The 17326-nt window shown below is 44.2% G+C and overlaps 1 protein-coding gene across 1 annotated transcript in view; it reads left to right on the top strand.

Moving 5' to 3' along the window:
- LOC134539383 (synaptic vesicle glycoprotein 2C-like) overlaps nt 1–17326 on the top strand; it is a 134135-nt gene that overhangs the window by 93494 nt on the left and 23315 nt on the right. Inside the window, exons 6-9 of the mRNA XM_063381373.1 lie at nt 1675–1844; nt 8977–9138; nt 11742–11830; nt 16327–16611. Coding sequence (XP_063237443.1) covers nt 1675–1844; nt 8977–9138; nt 11742–11830; nt 16327–16611 — 706 coding nt within the window. The remainder of the gene's footprint in view (nt 1–1674; nt 1845–8976; nt 9139–11741; nt 11831–16326; nt 16612–17326) is intronic.

Here is a 17326-nt window from a genome sequence, read left to right as displayed (position 1 = left end):
CGAACAACCTCTGGTGACCGAACCGGACGAGGAGGAGGCAGCTGAGCCACTCTCCCCCACCCGAGGTGGATGGGGACATGGTGCCTCCCTCGCCGATGCAGAGTTCAGAGTCACAGTCGAGGAGCCGGCTGAGACGACCCCGAGACGCAACCGGCGACGTCGGCGAGCCCCACGTTACTTGGCAGACTATGTCACAGGCTCGGAGCTGGACGCGTTTGTGTACGACTACCCGGCGAGTACGGGGCGAGAAAGGCGGCCCTAACTCCAACGACCGCCGTGGGAGAGGGCGTCCCGATCCTGCTGCCTCGGGTGGAAGCACGGACGGCATTGACCCGGACTTATCCAGGGGGGGGCATCTGACGTCGTACCTCCGTGCCTCTGGGTTAAAGCCCGGATCACAGCCCTGTCCGCAGCGCGCCGCGGCTTTGGGAATGACGTCACTTCCGCTCCGTGCGCGCGAGAGCAGTGCGCCGGCGTCCTGGTCTCCAGTCCCATGCGAGCCACCTTCGAGGCTAGACGCGGCCGCGAGACGCTCCATAAACTCGCCGCTATTATCGCTTTTGGATTCTGTTCTATAGTGTGTATAATCTCTTTTTTATCGTTTTCTTTACCGTGTGCGTGAGTGTTGTTTTGTATCTGGCGTGTCCGCGGGCCAAAACACGTGGACTAACACAACTAGCCTGCACCGCACATTTCTCCAGCGCGCGAGACGTCCCTCGGCAGCTACACGGGCCGGACGGTCCACCCCTGCCTCCCCGCAGGAGGCTGCTCTACGCGAGAGAGCTGGCGCCGGGCAACACTAGAAAACGGCCGAGCGACGTCCGCCACGTCTCCACGCATTCTACGGAGACGGGTACGCGACAACGGACAATGATTTTCCACAACTACTCAACTTTTGGAGAAGGAGCATTTTCTTCTCCAAACTTGAACGCTAACGGGGCTGAAATTGTACAAAATGAGACACTAGGTCGGATAGTTCACAGCCTTCAGCATTTAATAGTTGCAGTACAACATGACTTTTATAAACTAGAATATTATTGGCTGTGTTCAAGGGCAAATGTGTTGCCTAGGAATGACTCTGTCAATGAAGCCAACAATCTACAATCTAATTCTACAAAAATTTCCCGGCCAAATCAAAAACAAGTCAGTTGACACAGTTTGCAAAGTCGAGAATGTAGTCCAATATCCACAAGAATTTTTTAATTCACCGAATATCTTGCCTGCCATCTTAAAAATTTGTCAAAAAAAATGTTTATATGACCACATATTAGTGCATTGGATGAAAAATATTGTTAAAGGTAAAAAAATTATGGCCAAACTATCTAATCAGGCATAATATTACATTCTTTAGGACATTCAATCCTGGAAGCATTCAGTTAAAATACACTCAAATTATTGTAGCTGCAGGGAATACGAGAAAATGTTTAATCAATCATATTTATATATTGGCGAACATATAGAATAAAATGTACGAAACATTAAGTTCAAATTGAAGGGTTTATAGAAGTTTCCAAAACTTTTCCAAACGAAATAAGTACTTTCTAATCTACCAATGCCTGTAGGCGTGCTAAGAGAAATTTTTTCTTACGCCCGCGCCCTCTTGAAGAAAATTCTAACAGGTTTGTCCTATAATCCCAAACACGAACAGTTGGAGAGCTGTAACCGTGCGTGCAGGCGCAGACGTGGTCCAGGAGAGCAAGGAGCACTTCAGCGCCTGGCACCAGCTGCTGCTGGTGTGCTGCCTGCCGTCTGCGGCCGCCGTCGTGGGGCTGGTGTTCCTGCCCGACTCGCCGCGCTACCTCCTGGAGGCCGGCCGAGAGGTCGAGGCCATGATGGTGTACCAGGTGAGCTGCCCCGCACCGCTCCCTTCTCTTCCTCACCACGACGTCCCTCCATCACCTCTCCCTTCTCTTCATCGCCAAGACGTACCTCCGTCAATTCTCCCTTCTCTTCCTCACCACACCATCCCTCCAGCCCCGCTCCCTTCTCTTCCTCACTTATGATATTTTTGATAGTTTTTAAGTGTGCTGTGTCATTTATACTTCTCCCCTGCTGTCTCCTCTGCCTGTTCCCCCCTCCCCCCCCCCCCCCGAAATCACTTACCTAACTATTCCCCTCATTCGATCAGAATTTTCTTAATGCTCAGCAAAGAAGTTTCATTTTAAAGAAATTGTCATGAGTGGCCCAGAGTCTCATTTCCTCAACTCAAAAAGAAGCTTGTTAGTTTTGGAGTCATTGTTTTAGTATGATAACTGGCGACAGTGTTCACCGAAATAAGTAATATAATATAGGAATCAAGATACAAAGAATTGTGGTCTGGAGTAAGCGCAAAGTTTGCTGAGGAAGAAATTGCTCCTTTAATAGGCTTTATATTTTTATTAAGCATACAAGTGACATTTCTAGAGGAGTGCAGTAAGTAATTTTTCTGTGTTAAACTTCCGTATTTGGTGGAGAGACCAAAACAGCTACGTGAAAATTTAATAATTTGGCAATCTAAATGGTTGGCGTAACATAAATGTCAACTTGATTTACGAGTTGTATGGAGGTTCGAGCGGTGAATATAACTTTGCAAGCAATATTGCGTCACAGCATAAACTTAACTTTCGTCAAGGAACAAGTCATACATCAAATAGTTGAGTGTATGTTACAAATAAAGTTAGGAGAGAGAGTCATTTTATTTACTGCATGGCGTGCCTCTAGTGAAGCAAATTCGACGCATGGCCCATTTGACTGTCAATTAGCAAGCAACAGCCGAGACCTTTCTTACAAGCATCGTCAACTTTTTCATTAGAAAAAATAATTAATTGGATAAGGAGTGGTTGTATTAAACTTAATATGATTTTATAGTATATAATTATGAAACCTTAATGAAGGTAGTTTTTTTGTAAAGTCAAGTGAAGTCGTTTGTACATTTTTATTTTGTGGATATTTAGTGATTTCATATAAAATAATTTTTTTGGAAATTGCAGGTTATATGTTATTTGCTAATTGCTAACCTCACGTTCCTACCGCTAACTTTGATCTTTGTTTTGGAAAAGCTGTTATTTAGTGCAAAACTCAGGAAAAGGGTAATGTAACCAAATTTAATGGGCAAAATAATAACTTTTTTATTTAAATTTTGCGTGGTTTGCAAATTTTTAGTTTGAAAATAACTCGACACAAGTGTCGCAATTGTGATGGGCTCTAAATGGTGGTAAGGCTTACCACAGCACTTTCACGAAAGGCTGAACCTGTGGTTCTGATAGGATCAAAATGTTCACAAAAATGGCCGGAATCCTGTAAGATGTACTTTTCAAAAGATCGTTTAGAAAAAAAGAGTTCTTTTAAGGGGCCCGCCCTAATCAGAGATGTATGTATGTCAGTGAGGCGGGATGATAAGTGCGATGCTCGCTGGTGCTTCTAGCGCGGTATCGCCTCTAAGCGCAAGGCTCTGAACTGGAGCGCGCAAGTCTTCTCATCGCGTACGAGGCAACTATGAGATTTGAGCAGAAACCATGACATTTCATGGTGGTGAAAATGATTACTTTAGTTGTAATGCAGGTACTTTGCGTGCTTTCAATAATTTCTACAGGGATGTTCACGCTGACGCCAGCCAGGGCTTCGCCTCGTAAGCCTGGTCCGACTCCACTGTCCATTTCCCCTCCTTCATGAAATTTGTATCACCGATGTAGGGTAAAGTAAGATAATTTCGTGATATTTTTAGTTTTTTGTATTTAAATATCGAATAGTTCACAGATATGAGGCAAACTGCGAACATAATGTTACGATTTACCGCGGGTTCATAAAGGATAGCCCAATTAAAGATTTTTATCACACACAGTTTTATTTATTGTCACTACTTATGTCACTTACAAATAATCTAAAATGGCAGATAATCAATTGCACTTAAAGATATTGCTTCCTCAGTCACTAGTTTTCACACACCGCACACCTCGCTGGGCCGCAACTCTCGCCGCAGCACCCCTCGTGGGCCTCCGCCGCGGGAATCCGTCGCCGCACTCAGCCGCCGCCGACGCACTTGCCTTCGCCGAGGATCCGCTCGACGCCTCGCTCGGAACTTCGCTCGGGACTCCTCTGCGCCCGCGACACTATTGCCCGGAAACTTCGCCGCGGGAAAACTCCCGACTCCACTGAACTTACTCACTCCCTGCCCTTAAACCTTCGTCCAAGGACTTCGCCACACTGCCGCACCTGCGGCACTATCGCCCCGGAAGCTCCGCTGCGGGAAGGCTGCCGCCTGAACTCTCTGAACTCCAATGACTCTCTGCTCTGATGTCCTCGGGCATATAATATATGCCCCGGCGCAATTCCAGAAATCACGAGAGCAGCCGAGGCCAGTCGCGTCATACCGCGCCGACACGATGGTAGAAATCTCTCAAAACACGTGTCGGCGACTCGCATAACTCCCAGCTGTCCGGTGTCAGTTACGTGTCAAAGGCAGGGCGCCGCGCGGGGAGTGGTGGGAAGGAGGGGGGAATGCGACAATCCTTGTTATCTTCCAGGCGCGCGCGGTGCATATCATGTTGCGGCAGTCGCCAGCCAGCTCTGCACCTGCACGTGTCCCGGCCAATGTCACGTTCGTAACAATAACATATCACGATTACTACTCATATTAAGTTTCTGAAATATAATTTAAACTTAAACTTCAGGTGAAATTTAAGGCATGTTCGTTATATAGGTATTTAATGTCGTGATAATGGTAAGGTAATATCGTGATATTCTGAATAAAATTAAATGATAAAAATAGCAATATTTTTTCATAGAACCTTTAGAGATACATTATAAATCCATAAACAATTTTTTTTAACACTACGTTTAGTTTATAGGAGTATATAGTTCATATTATTTTGACTCATCTTTACCCTTGCACACTGTCACACATAAAACATTTTGTGATATTTCTACTATAATTAATAACCAAAAAGCAATAGTTTGTTTGAGTACAAGATAGGCTAAACTTATTATAAATCAATTTTAAAAATGTGAGAAATCCTTAAAACACAAAGTTCAGTTTATAGAAGCCTTGCATATTAATCAGACTAGTCATCTTCCACACTTGCACACACGTCACACACAGAAACTTGCTCTTCGGCATCAGTCGGTTGGCACGATACCTACGCAGACGTGCGCGCCACAGACTGCCGCAAGAGGGCGCTTAGCGGCCCATGAATCAATAGCAACGATTATTGTAAACTTTTTCTCGTGAGTCCCAAGTGCCGCGTGTTCTAGCAGACCTAATTAGTGCTGTATGTCATTACTTCATTGGTAATTAAGTTATTAGGTTCAGTTAACAAAGACGTTGCCGGGTGGACCCGAACTCGGCCGAAGCTAGGGCTGATTTTAATGTTTTGTATCAAAAGTAACTGATGTTTTAAGGTTTTGAGCCCGAATGAGACAAAAAGTATGAATTATAAGAGTGTTTTTGACGTGATAACGTCTTATAAATCGATGAACGCCGGCTGCACGCACGAAAAAGCATGACTCATAGATCATAGTCACGTTCCGCCTTGAGCCGAACGTGCAAGAACCGGCCAACCGCTGTGCGAGATAATCTTCTATAATATCAAACAGGTTGAGGCGGGCTTTTTAAAAGCAGCAATTAAAAAAATTTGTTTTATTTGTCCAATTTCGTCATTTCAAATTAACAATTTATTTACATTGATTTGATTTCAGTTTATTTCTATAACTAATTGTTCGTGATTATATTTGAACAAATTATTTAAATTAAATTTGCAAAAAACTGTAAATAATATTTGAAAATTAAAAAGTAGGTAATTTTTCATCAATGTTTTCTTATGGCGTTATCACGTGAAATTATCGTCCGTAAACCGACTTTACAGCTTTACAGTTTTTTTTTCTCAAACGAACCCTCGGAACGAGGTTGCAGAATCAGGTAACGGTTCTGGTCCGGCGGGAATCTTCGTGATCGGCCGAGACCAGACGCGCGCAGACACAGGACACGTGTGGCCGCGCGCCTAGAGCGATCCCTCCTCGGGCCCTCAACTCTCCTATAACTAGGGACTTTGCGGGTTCATTGACCTCTAGGATGAACTCCATAGTTCTACGTACACTCGGTCAAATGCCACCCACTTTTGTGAGACGTTCCAGCGTAGCAGCCGGTGATTCGATAAAGCTTTGGTCGGACGTTTCTCATTGGCCCAGAGTAGAGACCGGAAAAATTCGCGAATTCATTTCGCGATAGGCTAAAATACAAATCGTTATACCTCAGTGCTGCCTCTGCTATTGGCTCACAACTCACCTGGATGACTCTGGGCCAATGAGGAACACCCAACCAAAGCTTTATCGAATCACCGGCTGCTACGCTGGAACGTCTCACAAGACAGCAGCCAATGAGTGGGTGGAATTTGACCGAGTTTACGTAGAACTATGCAGTTCATCCTACAGGTCGTTGAACCCGCGAATTTTTCCGGTCCCTAGCCCAGAGTCATCCAGGTGAGTTGTGAGCCAATAGCAGAGGCAGCACTGAGGTATAACTATTTGTATTTTAGCCTATCGCGAAATGAATTCGCGAATTTTTTCGGTCTCTATCTATAAGTTAAGTCCGGAAAAAATTAGCGGATTCTTTTCGTGCTATGCTGGAATACAAATGATTATACCTTCCTACTGCTTGTGTCATTGGTTCACTGTTAATCCGGACGACCGTGGGCCAGTTGGGTGTCCTTCAATCGCAGAAGTATCGAATCACAAGACGGCTCACAAGTCAGCACGGCCAATAAACAGGCGACATTTATCTAGTGTGTGCAGGATATCATTTGGTCTGTCCTGAACGTCGTTAAATCGGCGAAATTTTCCGGTCACCATCTATAAGTAGAGACCTGAAAAAATCGAAGATTCATTTCGTATTATGCTAAAATTCAAATATTTATACCTTAGTGCTGCTTCTGCCATTGGTTAATTGTTAATATGGAGAACTGAGTACCAATTAAAGATCCTCACTCATAGAAGTGTCGAATCACAGGCCACCCAATCGAGACGACTCACAAGTCAGCAGCCAATGAACAGTTGGCATTTGCCCGAGTGTGTAGAGGATATTGGAGTCTATCCTGAAGGTCATTGAACCCGCGAATTTTTCCGGTCACCATCTATAAGTATAGACCCGGAAATTTCGCGGATTCTTCTGGCCTCAGGATAGATGTCAAAGTTATAGGTGTGCTCGACCCATGTTTACTTTCCCATTGGTTGATTTCTTAGCGAGAACATTTTTATCCTTGTTATTTGGCACTGCCTGATTCGCTTACTAATCTCCTAGCTGGGCACCATTGGCTCACGGTCGTAGAGGGGCGTGTCCAAACAACTGCGTGCCAATCATGAACACAGTGCGAGAGTGTGAAGGTTTGCATTCTAACTTGCGACTAAATGAATCCGCGAAATTTCCGGGACTCTATCTATAAGGCATGCCGTGTGGTGAGTGGCGGGAGTAATGGAATCGCGTTGAGTAACAACCCGACCACGTGTCTATCTCTCGTAGTCCTCGTGTTTGCTAATCAGTAGTGCGGGCCAGGTCTCATTTGACAAGTCGAGTCAATTAGAACGGCTGATATCTCGCCTCACGGGAAGCCTTCATTTCACAGACGAGAGAGCCAAACCCGAAAATCATGCTTTTTTTTTCCGTTCTATCTCATTGTATAAACCGGTGTGGCATTAACTTTTGCAGTCGATTAGGAGAGGTTAGCTACATTATAAGTACTTTAAAACATTGTGGATGGTTGGTTATATTAGGTAAGTATAGCTACATTAAAAATACTGTAAAATCATTTTATTGTTGCTTAACAAATAAGTTTTTAATATGTAGTTATCCAGGGCTAGGAAACCGTTTACATGATTTCACAGTATCTTTAATGTAGCTATCCTAACCTAATCAACCGTCCACAATGTTTTAAAGTATTTATAATGTAGCTAACCTAACCTTTTACAATGAACAAAAAAAAACCGAAGATGCATGATCGGGTGTTTGGCTCTCTCGTCTGTGAAATGAAGGCTTCCCCTCGCCTCTCACGCCCTGACCGTGAGTCTCAGCCGGGTCCACGTGGTCCACGTGGTCCACTATGAACAGCCAGCGACTGACCAAGAGTTCTGACCGCCCTGCGCTAATCATGAGGACGCGCCCCCGCCAGGTGTGTGTGTTACGGTCGGCCTAACAAGTGGTATATTAGTTCTGACTTTGCTTACTAGTGTGAACATTTTAACATGGTTCCATACTACCTATAAAAGTTAAAAATCAGGGAGTCCCAAGCTTTTTCAGTTCACAGCGCATTTAGTTTTGGTGTTTTTTCTCGGTCTGGTTGAAATATGTGTGGTAGATGCAATGATGCTTGATTAATACTGCATGCGAAGACACGATTTCAGCGCCCCCCCCCCCCCTTACCAGGATCCTCGCGCCCTAGGCTGCAGCCTAATTAGCCTGAGGGTTAATCAGGCCCTGTGAACAGCCTCGTGCGAGCCACAATGCAACAAAATTTTTCTGTGGAAAGCGGTCTGGCCATTTTCCCCTCTTCTAAAAATGCAGAAACAGATATATGCATTCTCCCTAAGCGTATTCAAAAACATACACAGTATATAAACCCCACACGTATCGTCGTAAGTGTGCTTAGGTAGACATTACCCCCACAAGTGTGGGGCTGGGTCCTGGGCTCCAGCCCAGTCATGTTTATTTTTAAATGTTTAACTATTATAATTTTTTTTACAAACTAGAAAAACATATTGAATGTTCGATCTATATAGCTTAGTTTGGACTTATAAAATAGTAACCACACTTATACCCTGTATTTTCAGGTTATATAACATTCTAAAAAGAGTGTAGGTGAGAAATAACCATGCAATTATAATGTAGCACGTGACTGTAAAATAAGGAGGGAGGGGGTAGCGTCTCCTATCCTGGGTCCAGGGCTTGTAATCGAACGTGGGGGCCATGCCGGTAGGCGGGAGGTGTTGGACAGCTGTGTTGGTTGTGCGCAGAGGATCTACAAGACCAACAACCTGCACAACCCGGCGGCGCGCGCCCAGTACCAGCTGTCCGAGCTGGAGCTGCCCAGCAAGAGGCCAGCTGGCCGGGGGCTGTCCTCCCCGCCCGGCGCGGGCCGCTCCGTGCTGGCCGACATGATCTACAGCATCGAGATGGTGCGTGTGCCTTCCCCTTCCACCTCACCTGCTTACCCCTTCCCACTCCCCTGCTGCTCCCTTCCACCTCCCCTGCTTCCGCATTCCACCTCCCCTGCTTCCTCCTTCCACCTTACCTGCTTCCCCCTTACACCTCACCTGCTTCCCCCTTACACCTCTTCCTGCTTCCCCCTTCCACCTCCCCTGATTCTCCCTTCCACTCCCCTGCTTCCACCTTCCACCTCCCCTGCTTCCTCCTTCCACCTTACCTGCTTCCTCCTTCCACCTTACCTGCTTCCCCCTTACACCTCACCTGCTTCCCCCTTACACCTCTTCCTGCTTCCCCCTTCCACCTCACCTGCTTCCCCCTTCCACCTCACCTGCTTCCCCCTTCCACCTCACCTGCTTCCCCCTTCCACCTCCCCTGCTTCCTTCTCCACCTCACCTGCTTCACCCTTCCACCTCACCTGCTTCCCCCTTCCACCTCACCTGCTTCCCCCTTCCACCTCCCCTGCTTCCCCCTCCACCTCACCTGCTTCACCCTTCCACCTCACCTGCTTCTCCCACTCCCCTGCTTCTCCCTTCCACTCCCCTGCTTCCACCTTCCACCTCAACTGCTTCCCCCTTCCACCTCGCCTGCTTCCCCCTTCCACCTACCCTATTTAACCCTTACCTCTTCCTGCTTCCCCCTTCCACCTCACCTGCTTCCCCCATCCACCTCACCTGCTTCCCCCTTCCACCTCACCTGCTTCACCCTTCCACCTCACCTGCTTCTCCCTTCCACCTCACCTGCTTCCACCTTCCACCTCAACTGCTTCCCCCTTCCACCTCGCCTGCTTCCTCCTTCCACCTACCCTATTTAACCCTTACCTCTTCCTGCTTCCAATTTCCACCTCACCTGCTTCCCCCTTCCAGCTCTCCTGCTTCTCCCTTCCGCCTCAACTGCTACCCCCTTCCGCCTCAACTGCTTCCCCCTTCCGCCTCAACTGCTTCCCCCTTCCACTCCCCTGCTTCCACCTTCCACCTCCCCTGCTTCCCCCCTCCACATCACCTGCTTCCCCCTTCCACATCGCCTGCTTTCCCCTTCCACCTCGCCTGCGTCCCCCTTCCACCTCGCCTGCTTCCCCCTTCCACCTCTTCCTGCTTCCCCCTTCCACCTCGCCTGCTTCCCCCTTCCACCTCACCTGCTTCCCCCTTCCAACTCCCCTGCTTCTCCCTTCCACCTCAACTGCTTCCCCCTTCCGCCTCACCTGCTTCCCCCTTCCACTCCCCTGCTTCCACCTTCCACCTCCCCTGCTTCCACCTCCCCTGCTTCCACCTTCCACCTCCCCTGCTTCCCCCTTACACCTCACCTGCTTCCCCCTTACACCTCACCTGCTTCCCCCTTCCACCTCTTCCTGCTTCTCCCTTCCACCTCGCCTGCTTCCCCCTTCCACCTCTTCCTGCTTCCCCCTTACACCTCACCTGGTTCCCCCTTACACCTCTTCCTGCTTCCCCCTTACACCTCTTCCTGCTTCCCCCTTCCATCTCACCTGCTTCCCCCTTCCACTCACCTGCTTCCCCCTTCCACTCCCCTGCTTCCCCCTTCCACTCCCCTGCTTCCACCTTCCACCTCCCCTGCATTCTATTCAATCACATTTTTTTTTTCGGTGAATACAGTAAATGCGTTACCAATACACCAGAAATATAAACAAACTTCTCAAAATAAAATATCCTGATGCTAATTTCTTTAACATCGCACCTGTAAAGCATTGGTAATTTAAATGTCTAATAGGAAAGTCAGTCTTGTTCACCATTTTTACCATGCTGATGCTGCAGATATGTTGAATGTCATTGGTTGCCGAAACAAATTTTTTCATTCGTGTTGTGTCCATTGAATTACAGTCATCACTTTTGGGACTCCAGCATAAAGGTGGTACATGGCATATGGCTGGCAGTCTTCACAGTTTTACTAAAGGTTTTTGTCATGTCAACTCTTTCCGTAAGGATAGATGCTCCCTGTGGTAAACATACTATTTAATAGCTTGTTAAGGAGGAGTCCATCTGACGTGGGTTTTTATCGTGGCGACACACACATTTCTCAACTTGGTTCACTAAATGTAACTAAAGAAATGAAATATCGTATTTTTGCAACCAACTGAAGTTGTAAATGCAATAAATCACATGTAAAAGATCACACAAAACAGGAAGACTAATTTTCAATAACCAGAGTGCTTTGAAAATGCAATAAATCACGTGTAAAGGATTCCTCAAAACTGGAAGACAAATTTTCAATAACCAGAGTGCTTTGTAAATGCAATAAATCACGTTTAAAGGATCACTCAGAACTGGAAGACTAATTTTCAATAACCAGAGTGCTTTGTAAATGCAATAAATCACGTGTAAAGGATCACTCAAAACTGGAAGACTAATTTTCAATAACCAGAGTGCTTTGTAAATATAATAAACCATCTGTAAAGGATCACTCAAAACTGGAAGAATAATTTTTAATAACCAGAGTGCTTTGAAAATGCAATAAATCACGTGAAAAGAATCACTCAAAACTGGAAGACTAATTTTTCAATAACCGGAGTGCTAACAAGTATGTACCTAACAAGCTGACATTGTTGATTGTTTTGTTGCAGTTTTGGAACTCTTTTCTGCAGCTCTTCATTTCCCCTAACCTGCGAGTGACCGTAGTCCTCGTCATCCTGTGGTTCACAGCTGCCTTCGGGTAAGTAGTTCCCAACGACACTGCAAATAGTCGGCTGGAAAAATGTCATGTAATAATGTAAGATAGTTGAACTTGGGTTATAAAATACAGACAAGCACTTAATTAAACTAAAGGTAAATTGTATTAAATATTACGAATATCACAATAGGGCGTAGAGAGCAGATGTATCTACTTGTTGAAGATCTAGTGCTGGGTTCATGAGTGGCTGGTCTTCATGAAATACGTAAACACAAAGCCATTTGAATCAGTATTAAAAATTATAACTGACGTCATAAAACGTGGTTCGTATCCTTTTGTGCAGACAGATTTTTAAGGAATTTTTAAGGACCTGCCTTTACTTCACGGCCTTAACCATCATCAAGAGTTAGAAAACTATTTGTACATCACAAAATCCCTCAAGAAATCAACAATGTTGAATCGTCCATGCACAAAAAATTAATTATGTTGGTTGGTTCAGTTCTTACAGATGAGCAGTACTACAGTTTTTGAGTGTTATGAAAATTCAGATCGCGTGAGGGGAATAGTTGGGTATGTGGTGGGGGAACCGGTAGAGGAGGAGAGTGCGTCAGCAGCGACGCCACTCCACCACATGCACTAGCTGTCGAATGGGAACATGATAAGGGGTGGGATAGGTACGTAGCGCAGTATGCTATATGCTAGTTGTAACGGCCAGAAGGGGAGACGGCAGGGGAGAGGTAGAAATGATGCAGCAGTGATGCTATGGAATTCTTGTAATGCTGTTGTGTTTGTCTATTCCTCAGTTTTTTTTTTTTTTTTGAGATCATACCCACATCCTTATATATATATATTATATATTATATATATATGGACACACACACATAACTTCTAATCATGTGGCCTTTGTTTGCTGCCAAGTCGAAAACTAAAGATCATTAAAATGCCAGAATTCATCCATTACTTGCAATCAGTATTTAGTAAGGAGTTTTTAAGGATTCTTAGTGAAATATAAGGACTTTTAAGGGCCCTTATTAAATTAAAGATATTAAGGACTTTAAGGATATTCATGAGGTGTACGAACCCTGTATACGTGCTAAACCAAAACCTTACGAATAAAAATACAGACAAAGTAAATTTTGGCAGTACCGTCTTAAGGTAATTCTTAAATTACTATTTTTTTTATTAATTTTAAGTATAATTTAATGAAACAACTAAACAGTTATTATTACATCAACACAGATGGTACACTTGCATTGCTGCCAATCCTCCGAGGGAGGCGAGCAAAAGGATCGTTGCTGTGCTGTTCAAATCGTCACACCAACACAATGTCACCACGACACACAAAGCAAGTTTCCCACATTCCTGAGGCCACTCAGAAATCTACGTTATGTTCACGATGTTTTGCTATGTTCGCTGCGCCAGGTGGCCAGACAGATCAAGTCTAGTTCACACTGTTGGAGACATGCATTCCGTGGCATTCGAGTGATGGTTCCGACGATGATGATATTCTGGCTGGCTCTCACAGCACGTAAACATAAAAAGAAATGGGTTGATTAAGTTAATCTAGAAACAAAATAATTTGAACAATTTTTTTCTTGTAGTTGCTTGTGAGGATGAAAACAATATTAATGTATCATTTTAGAATAAATACAACTCAGTTTGATAGCATCCCTTTGATATAAAATCCCAGACATTGTCCTGCATATCATGCCTTATATATTCTTCCGTCGATGTATTCCATAAACATATTTTATAATTCTTCAATGAACTTTGCCGTCGACATGACTGTTTAAAGCACAATACTGATAAAAATTAAACTTCGCAAAAAGCAAACGCAGAAGCACGGTACAAGTCAGCGCGAAGACAGATGTATTTGCTTATCTGCGCATGCCGTATCTGCGCTGTGGCCAAAGCGTAGGTTTTGTGAGCCGATGGGTTTTCTCAGGGTACTCCCACTGCCCCCAGCAGTGTCCCACACGCCTCGGGACTCACGCGGCTGCTCAGTGAAGCTCACACAAGTCTAGGGAAAGCTCTTTATTGATGTCGAGCGGCACAAGGAAATAAAATGTTACATAAGTAATTACGTGAAAAGAGTTATTAACTGATACACTGAAATAACATTGCAACAGGAATATTACCCCGGCTTAAAGGCTGACCAGGTCACCTCGTGGCCTGGCCCCGAAAGTTGGTTGCGTATTAAGACGAAATAAAATATCCAACTGGATTTAAATAATTACGTTAAAGAGCCATCCTCCCGGGTTAGACCTCGAGGAAAAGAAAAAGGTTTAAAAAATAATTACGGTGCGACGGATGTTACCAGATCAGTGAAACTAAAATAGATGTCGACGAGGCACGCGCAGGCCTTCTACCCCGGGCAGCGAACGGAAGCTGACTAACGAGGCCAGGGCATCATGGCCGCCGGGAGGCGTTAAGGTCCCTTTATGTTGCCAGATATAAACATGCAGTGTTGTTAAGTAACGAATTACAAGTAATCGGATTACTTGTAACGATTACTTTTCAAGTAATTTATACTTGTAACGAATTACATTTAAAAAATGTAATTCGTACTTGTAATCGGAATACATAACATTAATTGTAATCGATACATTAAGGTAATCGATACTTTATATTTACTTGCCGTTACTTTTATTCTCGGAACGTATAATGAATACAATTAAGAACAAGATCATACACTTTTGTATTAGTAAAGTTTATATTTTTACGCTTGTAGTGCTACGATCGTATACACAACATCTACAATCAAAAATGAAGAGCCAAAGTGACTTGCAGTGTCTCCAACATTACCCTATCCTAAAATCTGCATTTTTAAAATTTAACACATCGCTGCCGTCAAGTTGAGCGTCTTTTTAGTGTTGGTAAATATGTTTTTGCCATCAAGAGAGGGAATCTTTTTTTTTTTTTATTCGGTTATGTGGCCTCCAGCTTTTCGCCAACAGCCAAAGGGTCATTATATTCAGTGTGAATCTCAATTTTCAAGTCGTTATCAAATATCAGAATATATATAGTACACCCATGCCTTACCCAGGACTCGAACCCAGGACCCCTTGCACCGTAAGCCGGTGTGCATCCGACTACGCTACGGAGGTCGGCAAGAGAGGGAATCTATCTGATGAGAACTTTAAAATGCAATTATTTTGTAAGGTCAATTCCAAAATTTAAAGAGTGTTACTTTTATTACAGGTAGCTACTTGTGTGAAGTATTTTGATGTTACTCAAACAAGTTTGTCCTCAAATATTATTCATTTAATTAAAGATAATAAATTTAATCATTACATGAAAACATTTTTTAAAAAACATATATGTATGTTTATTAATGTAACAAAGTGTAAAAAAATTGAATCATAGGTCAGTTTTAAAATAGTAGCGGAAAGTAATTGTAATTGTAATTTTACTGATTACTTCTATGCAAAGTAATTTTTACTTGTAATTAGTTACATTATCACCACAGTAATTGTAATTGAGCCCAATTACTTTTTCCGAGTACTTTTAACAACACTGTTAACATGACAAACCCTCTTAAACACTGAGCAAAAACTGACCACAATGATTTATCATTACCAAACTTAACTTATTTTTAATTTATTTGTTAAAGTTCAAAAAAAGTAGTTGCGGGTAGTTCCGGGGTTATCCGCCTGGGGCACTGCACCGTCCTTACTAACTAAAAACTTAAAACATAAACACTTAGGAATTTAAATAATGAAAATAAAAGGTTTGAATTACAATTACTTATTATTTTAATTAAGTTTTTACGGGAACGTGGCACTGAAGCTACTGCCTCTTGCAGGGCCAAGGCTCACACACACACACACACCTGCACACGGGCGGGAGGTTTGAAACAGAGGGTGGTGATGGGAGGAGAGGGGGCGGCAAAGGCGTGAGGCACATCGGGCTTAAGGGATGACGTAGCCCTGGTCGACGTCAACATAAATGACTTCCTGGCATCAATTGGCGAGTAATGTTACATTTTTTTTTAATTGGGAGAAACTAACTGCTTTAACGACACAACAACACAATAGCTACTCCAGTAGATGGCGTTGTTAAGCAACACTAAGCCAAAGAGTGTTTGGTTTGAGGTTAGACCAAGAAAATCAATTGTTTACTTATATTATTTGTGTCTTTTTAACTCATGTGTACACTTAAAAATGCCTAAAAGATCTTTGAAAAAAACGCAATTATTAAGTTCTAAAGCCCTACGACGTCTTTGTTCTTCTAATCGGTATTCTCGTTGTTCGTCATTTTCATTTCCAAAAAAAATAAAATGATTGTTCACCAGCGCAATAAAAACATTGTATCTTTAAATAATTTTGATAAGCGAGTCGAGCCACTTACTTACCCAATATTTTACCCAGCCAGCACAGATGGTTAAAGGAAAAAAAAATCCCGAGCAAAGCTCGGTCATCCAGGTACTGGTATTTAACCCTTGTGTTTGTCCTATATAGTATATCTTGCCACAAGAACATGGAATCTTAGTTAAGCCCTAGTTCGTTCGTTCAGACCGGAGGTGGCGGTGCCCGCAGGTACTACGGCCTGACCATCTGGTTCCCCGACTACATCAAGCAGCTGAAGGTGGACCAGTACGCCGGCAACACCAACGTCATGACCAACGCCTTCTACAACGGCACGTCGTTCAACGACAGCATCGAGAACACGCACTGGGTGAACAGCCGGTTCGCGGACTGCCGCTTCCACCACCTGGTGCTCAGCCACGTCACCTTCACCAACTGCACGCTGGAGCGCACGGAGTTCGCCAACATCAAGTCCAGCCGCACCTACTTCCTGCACTCGGTCGTCGAGGACTGCAGGTCGGTGGTCGAATCACCCGTTCGGCAGGGGTGCACACGGGGGGGGGGGGGGGGGGGGGGGGGGGGGTGGAGGAACATCCTATGAAATCCTGAAAAACATATATAATTTACACCCACAGAAGGAAATAATTTGAGCGGAAACAGTGGGTAAAGAAATTGTATCCCCCTTTTCCCACGAAATGAAATTCTGTTTACGATCCTGCAGTTCACTCAGGCTTGTCGTTGGTCGATGCACCCGTCCGGCAGGGTTGTATGCAGGGGGTGGAAAATCCTAAGAAACCCTGAAAAAATATATCATTTACACCCACAGAAGGAAATAATTTTCCCACGAAATGAAATTCTGTGTACGATCCTGCAGTTCATTCAGGCTTGTCTGAAGACTTGCACAATCACACATTGTAAATATCACTGCTCTTAAAGGGAAGGTCTCCAATTTCGGGTTCGACTTTTTGACGAGACCTATATACTATAGACTTGTAGGGTTGGGTCCCAAGTACAACACCCTGTAGCCGTTCATCCTGTAGGGCCCTCGTTTAGGAGTAACCGAGAGAAGTTTCCCATAACGATTGATTGTGTAAGCGATTCCTGCTGCCTTGTTTTTTCAGTTGTCTTTAGAATTGCTTAAATTTTTAGTCATGCCAATATAATGCAGTTTAAAATTAGTTATAACTTTTTTTCTCAACCTCATTTAATCCCTTAAAGTATCTTTTTTCAT

Source organism: Bacillus rossius, chromosome 15 (genome assembly GCF_032445375.1).
Source record: "Bacillus rossius redtenbacheri isolate Brsri chromosome 15, Brsri_v3, whole genome shotgun sequence".
Taxonomy (NCBI): Eukaryota; Metazoa; Arthropoda; class Insecta; order Phasmatodea; family Bacillidae; genus Bacillus; species Bacillus rossius.
The sequence above is the reverse complement of the archived record's forward strand: the minus strand, read 5'-3'. Positions and strand labels throughout refer to the sequence as shown.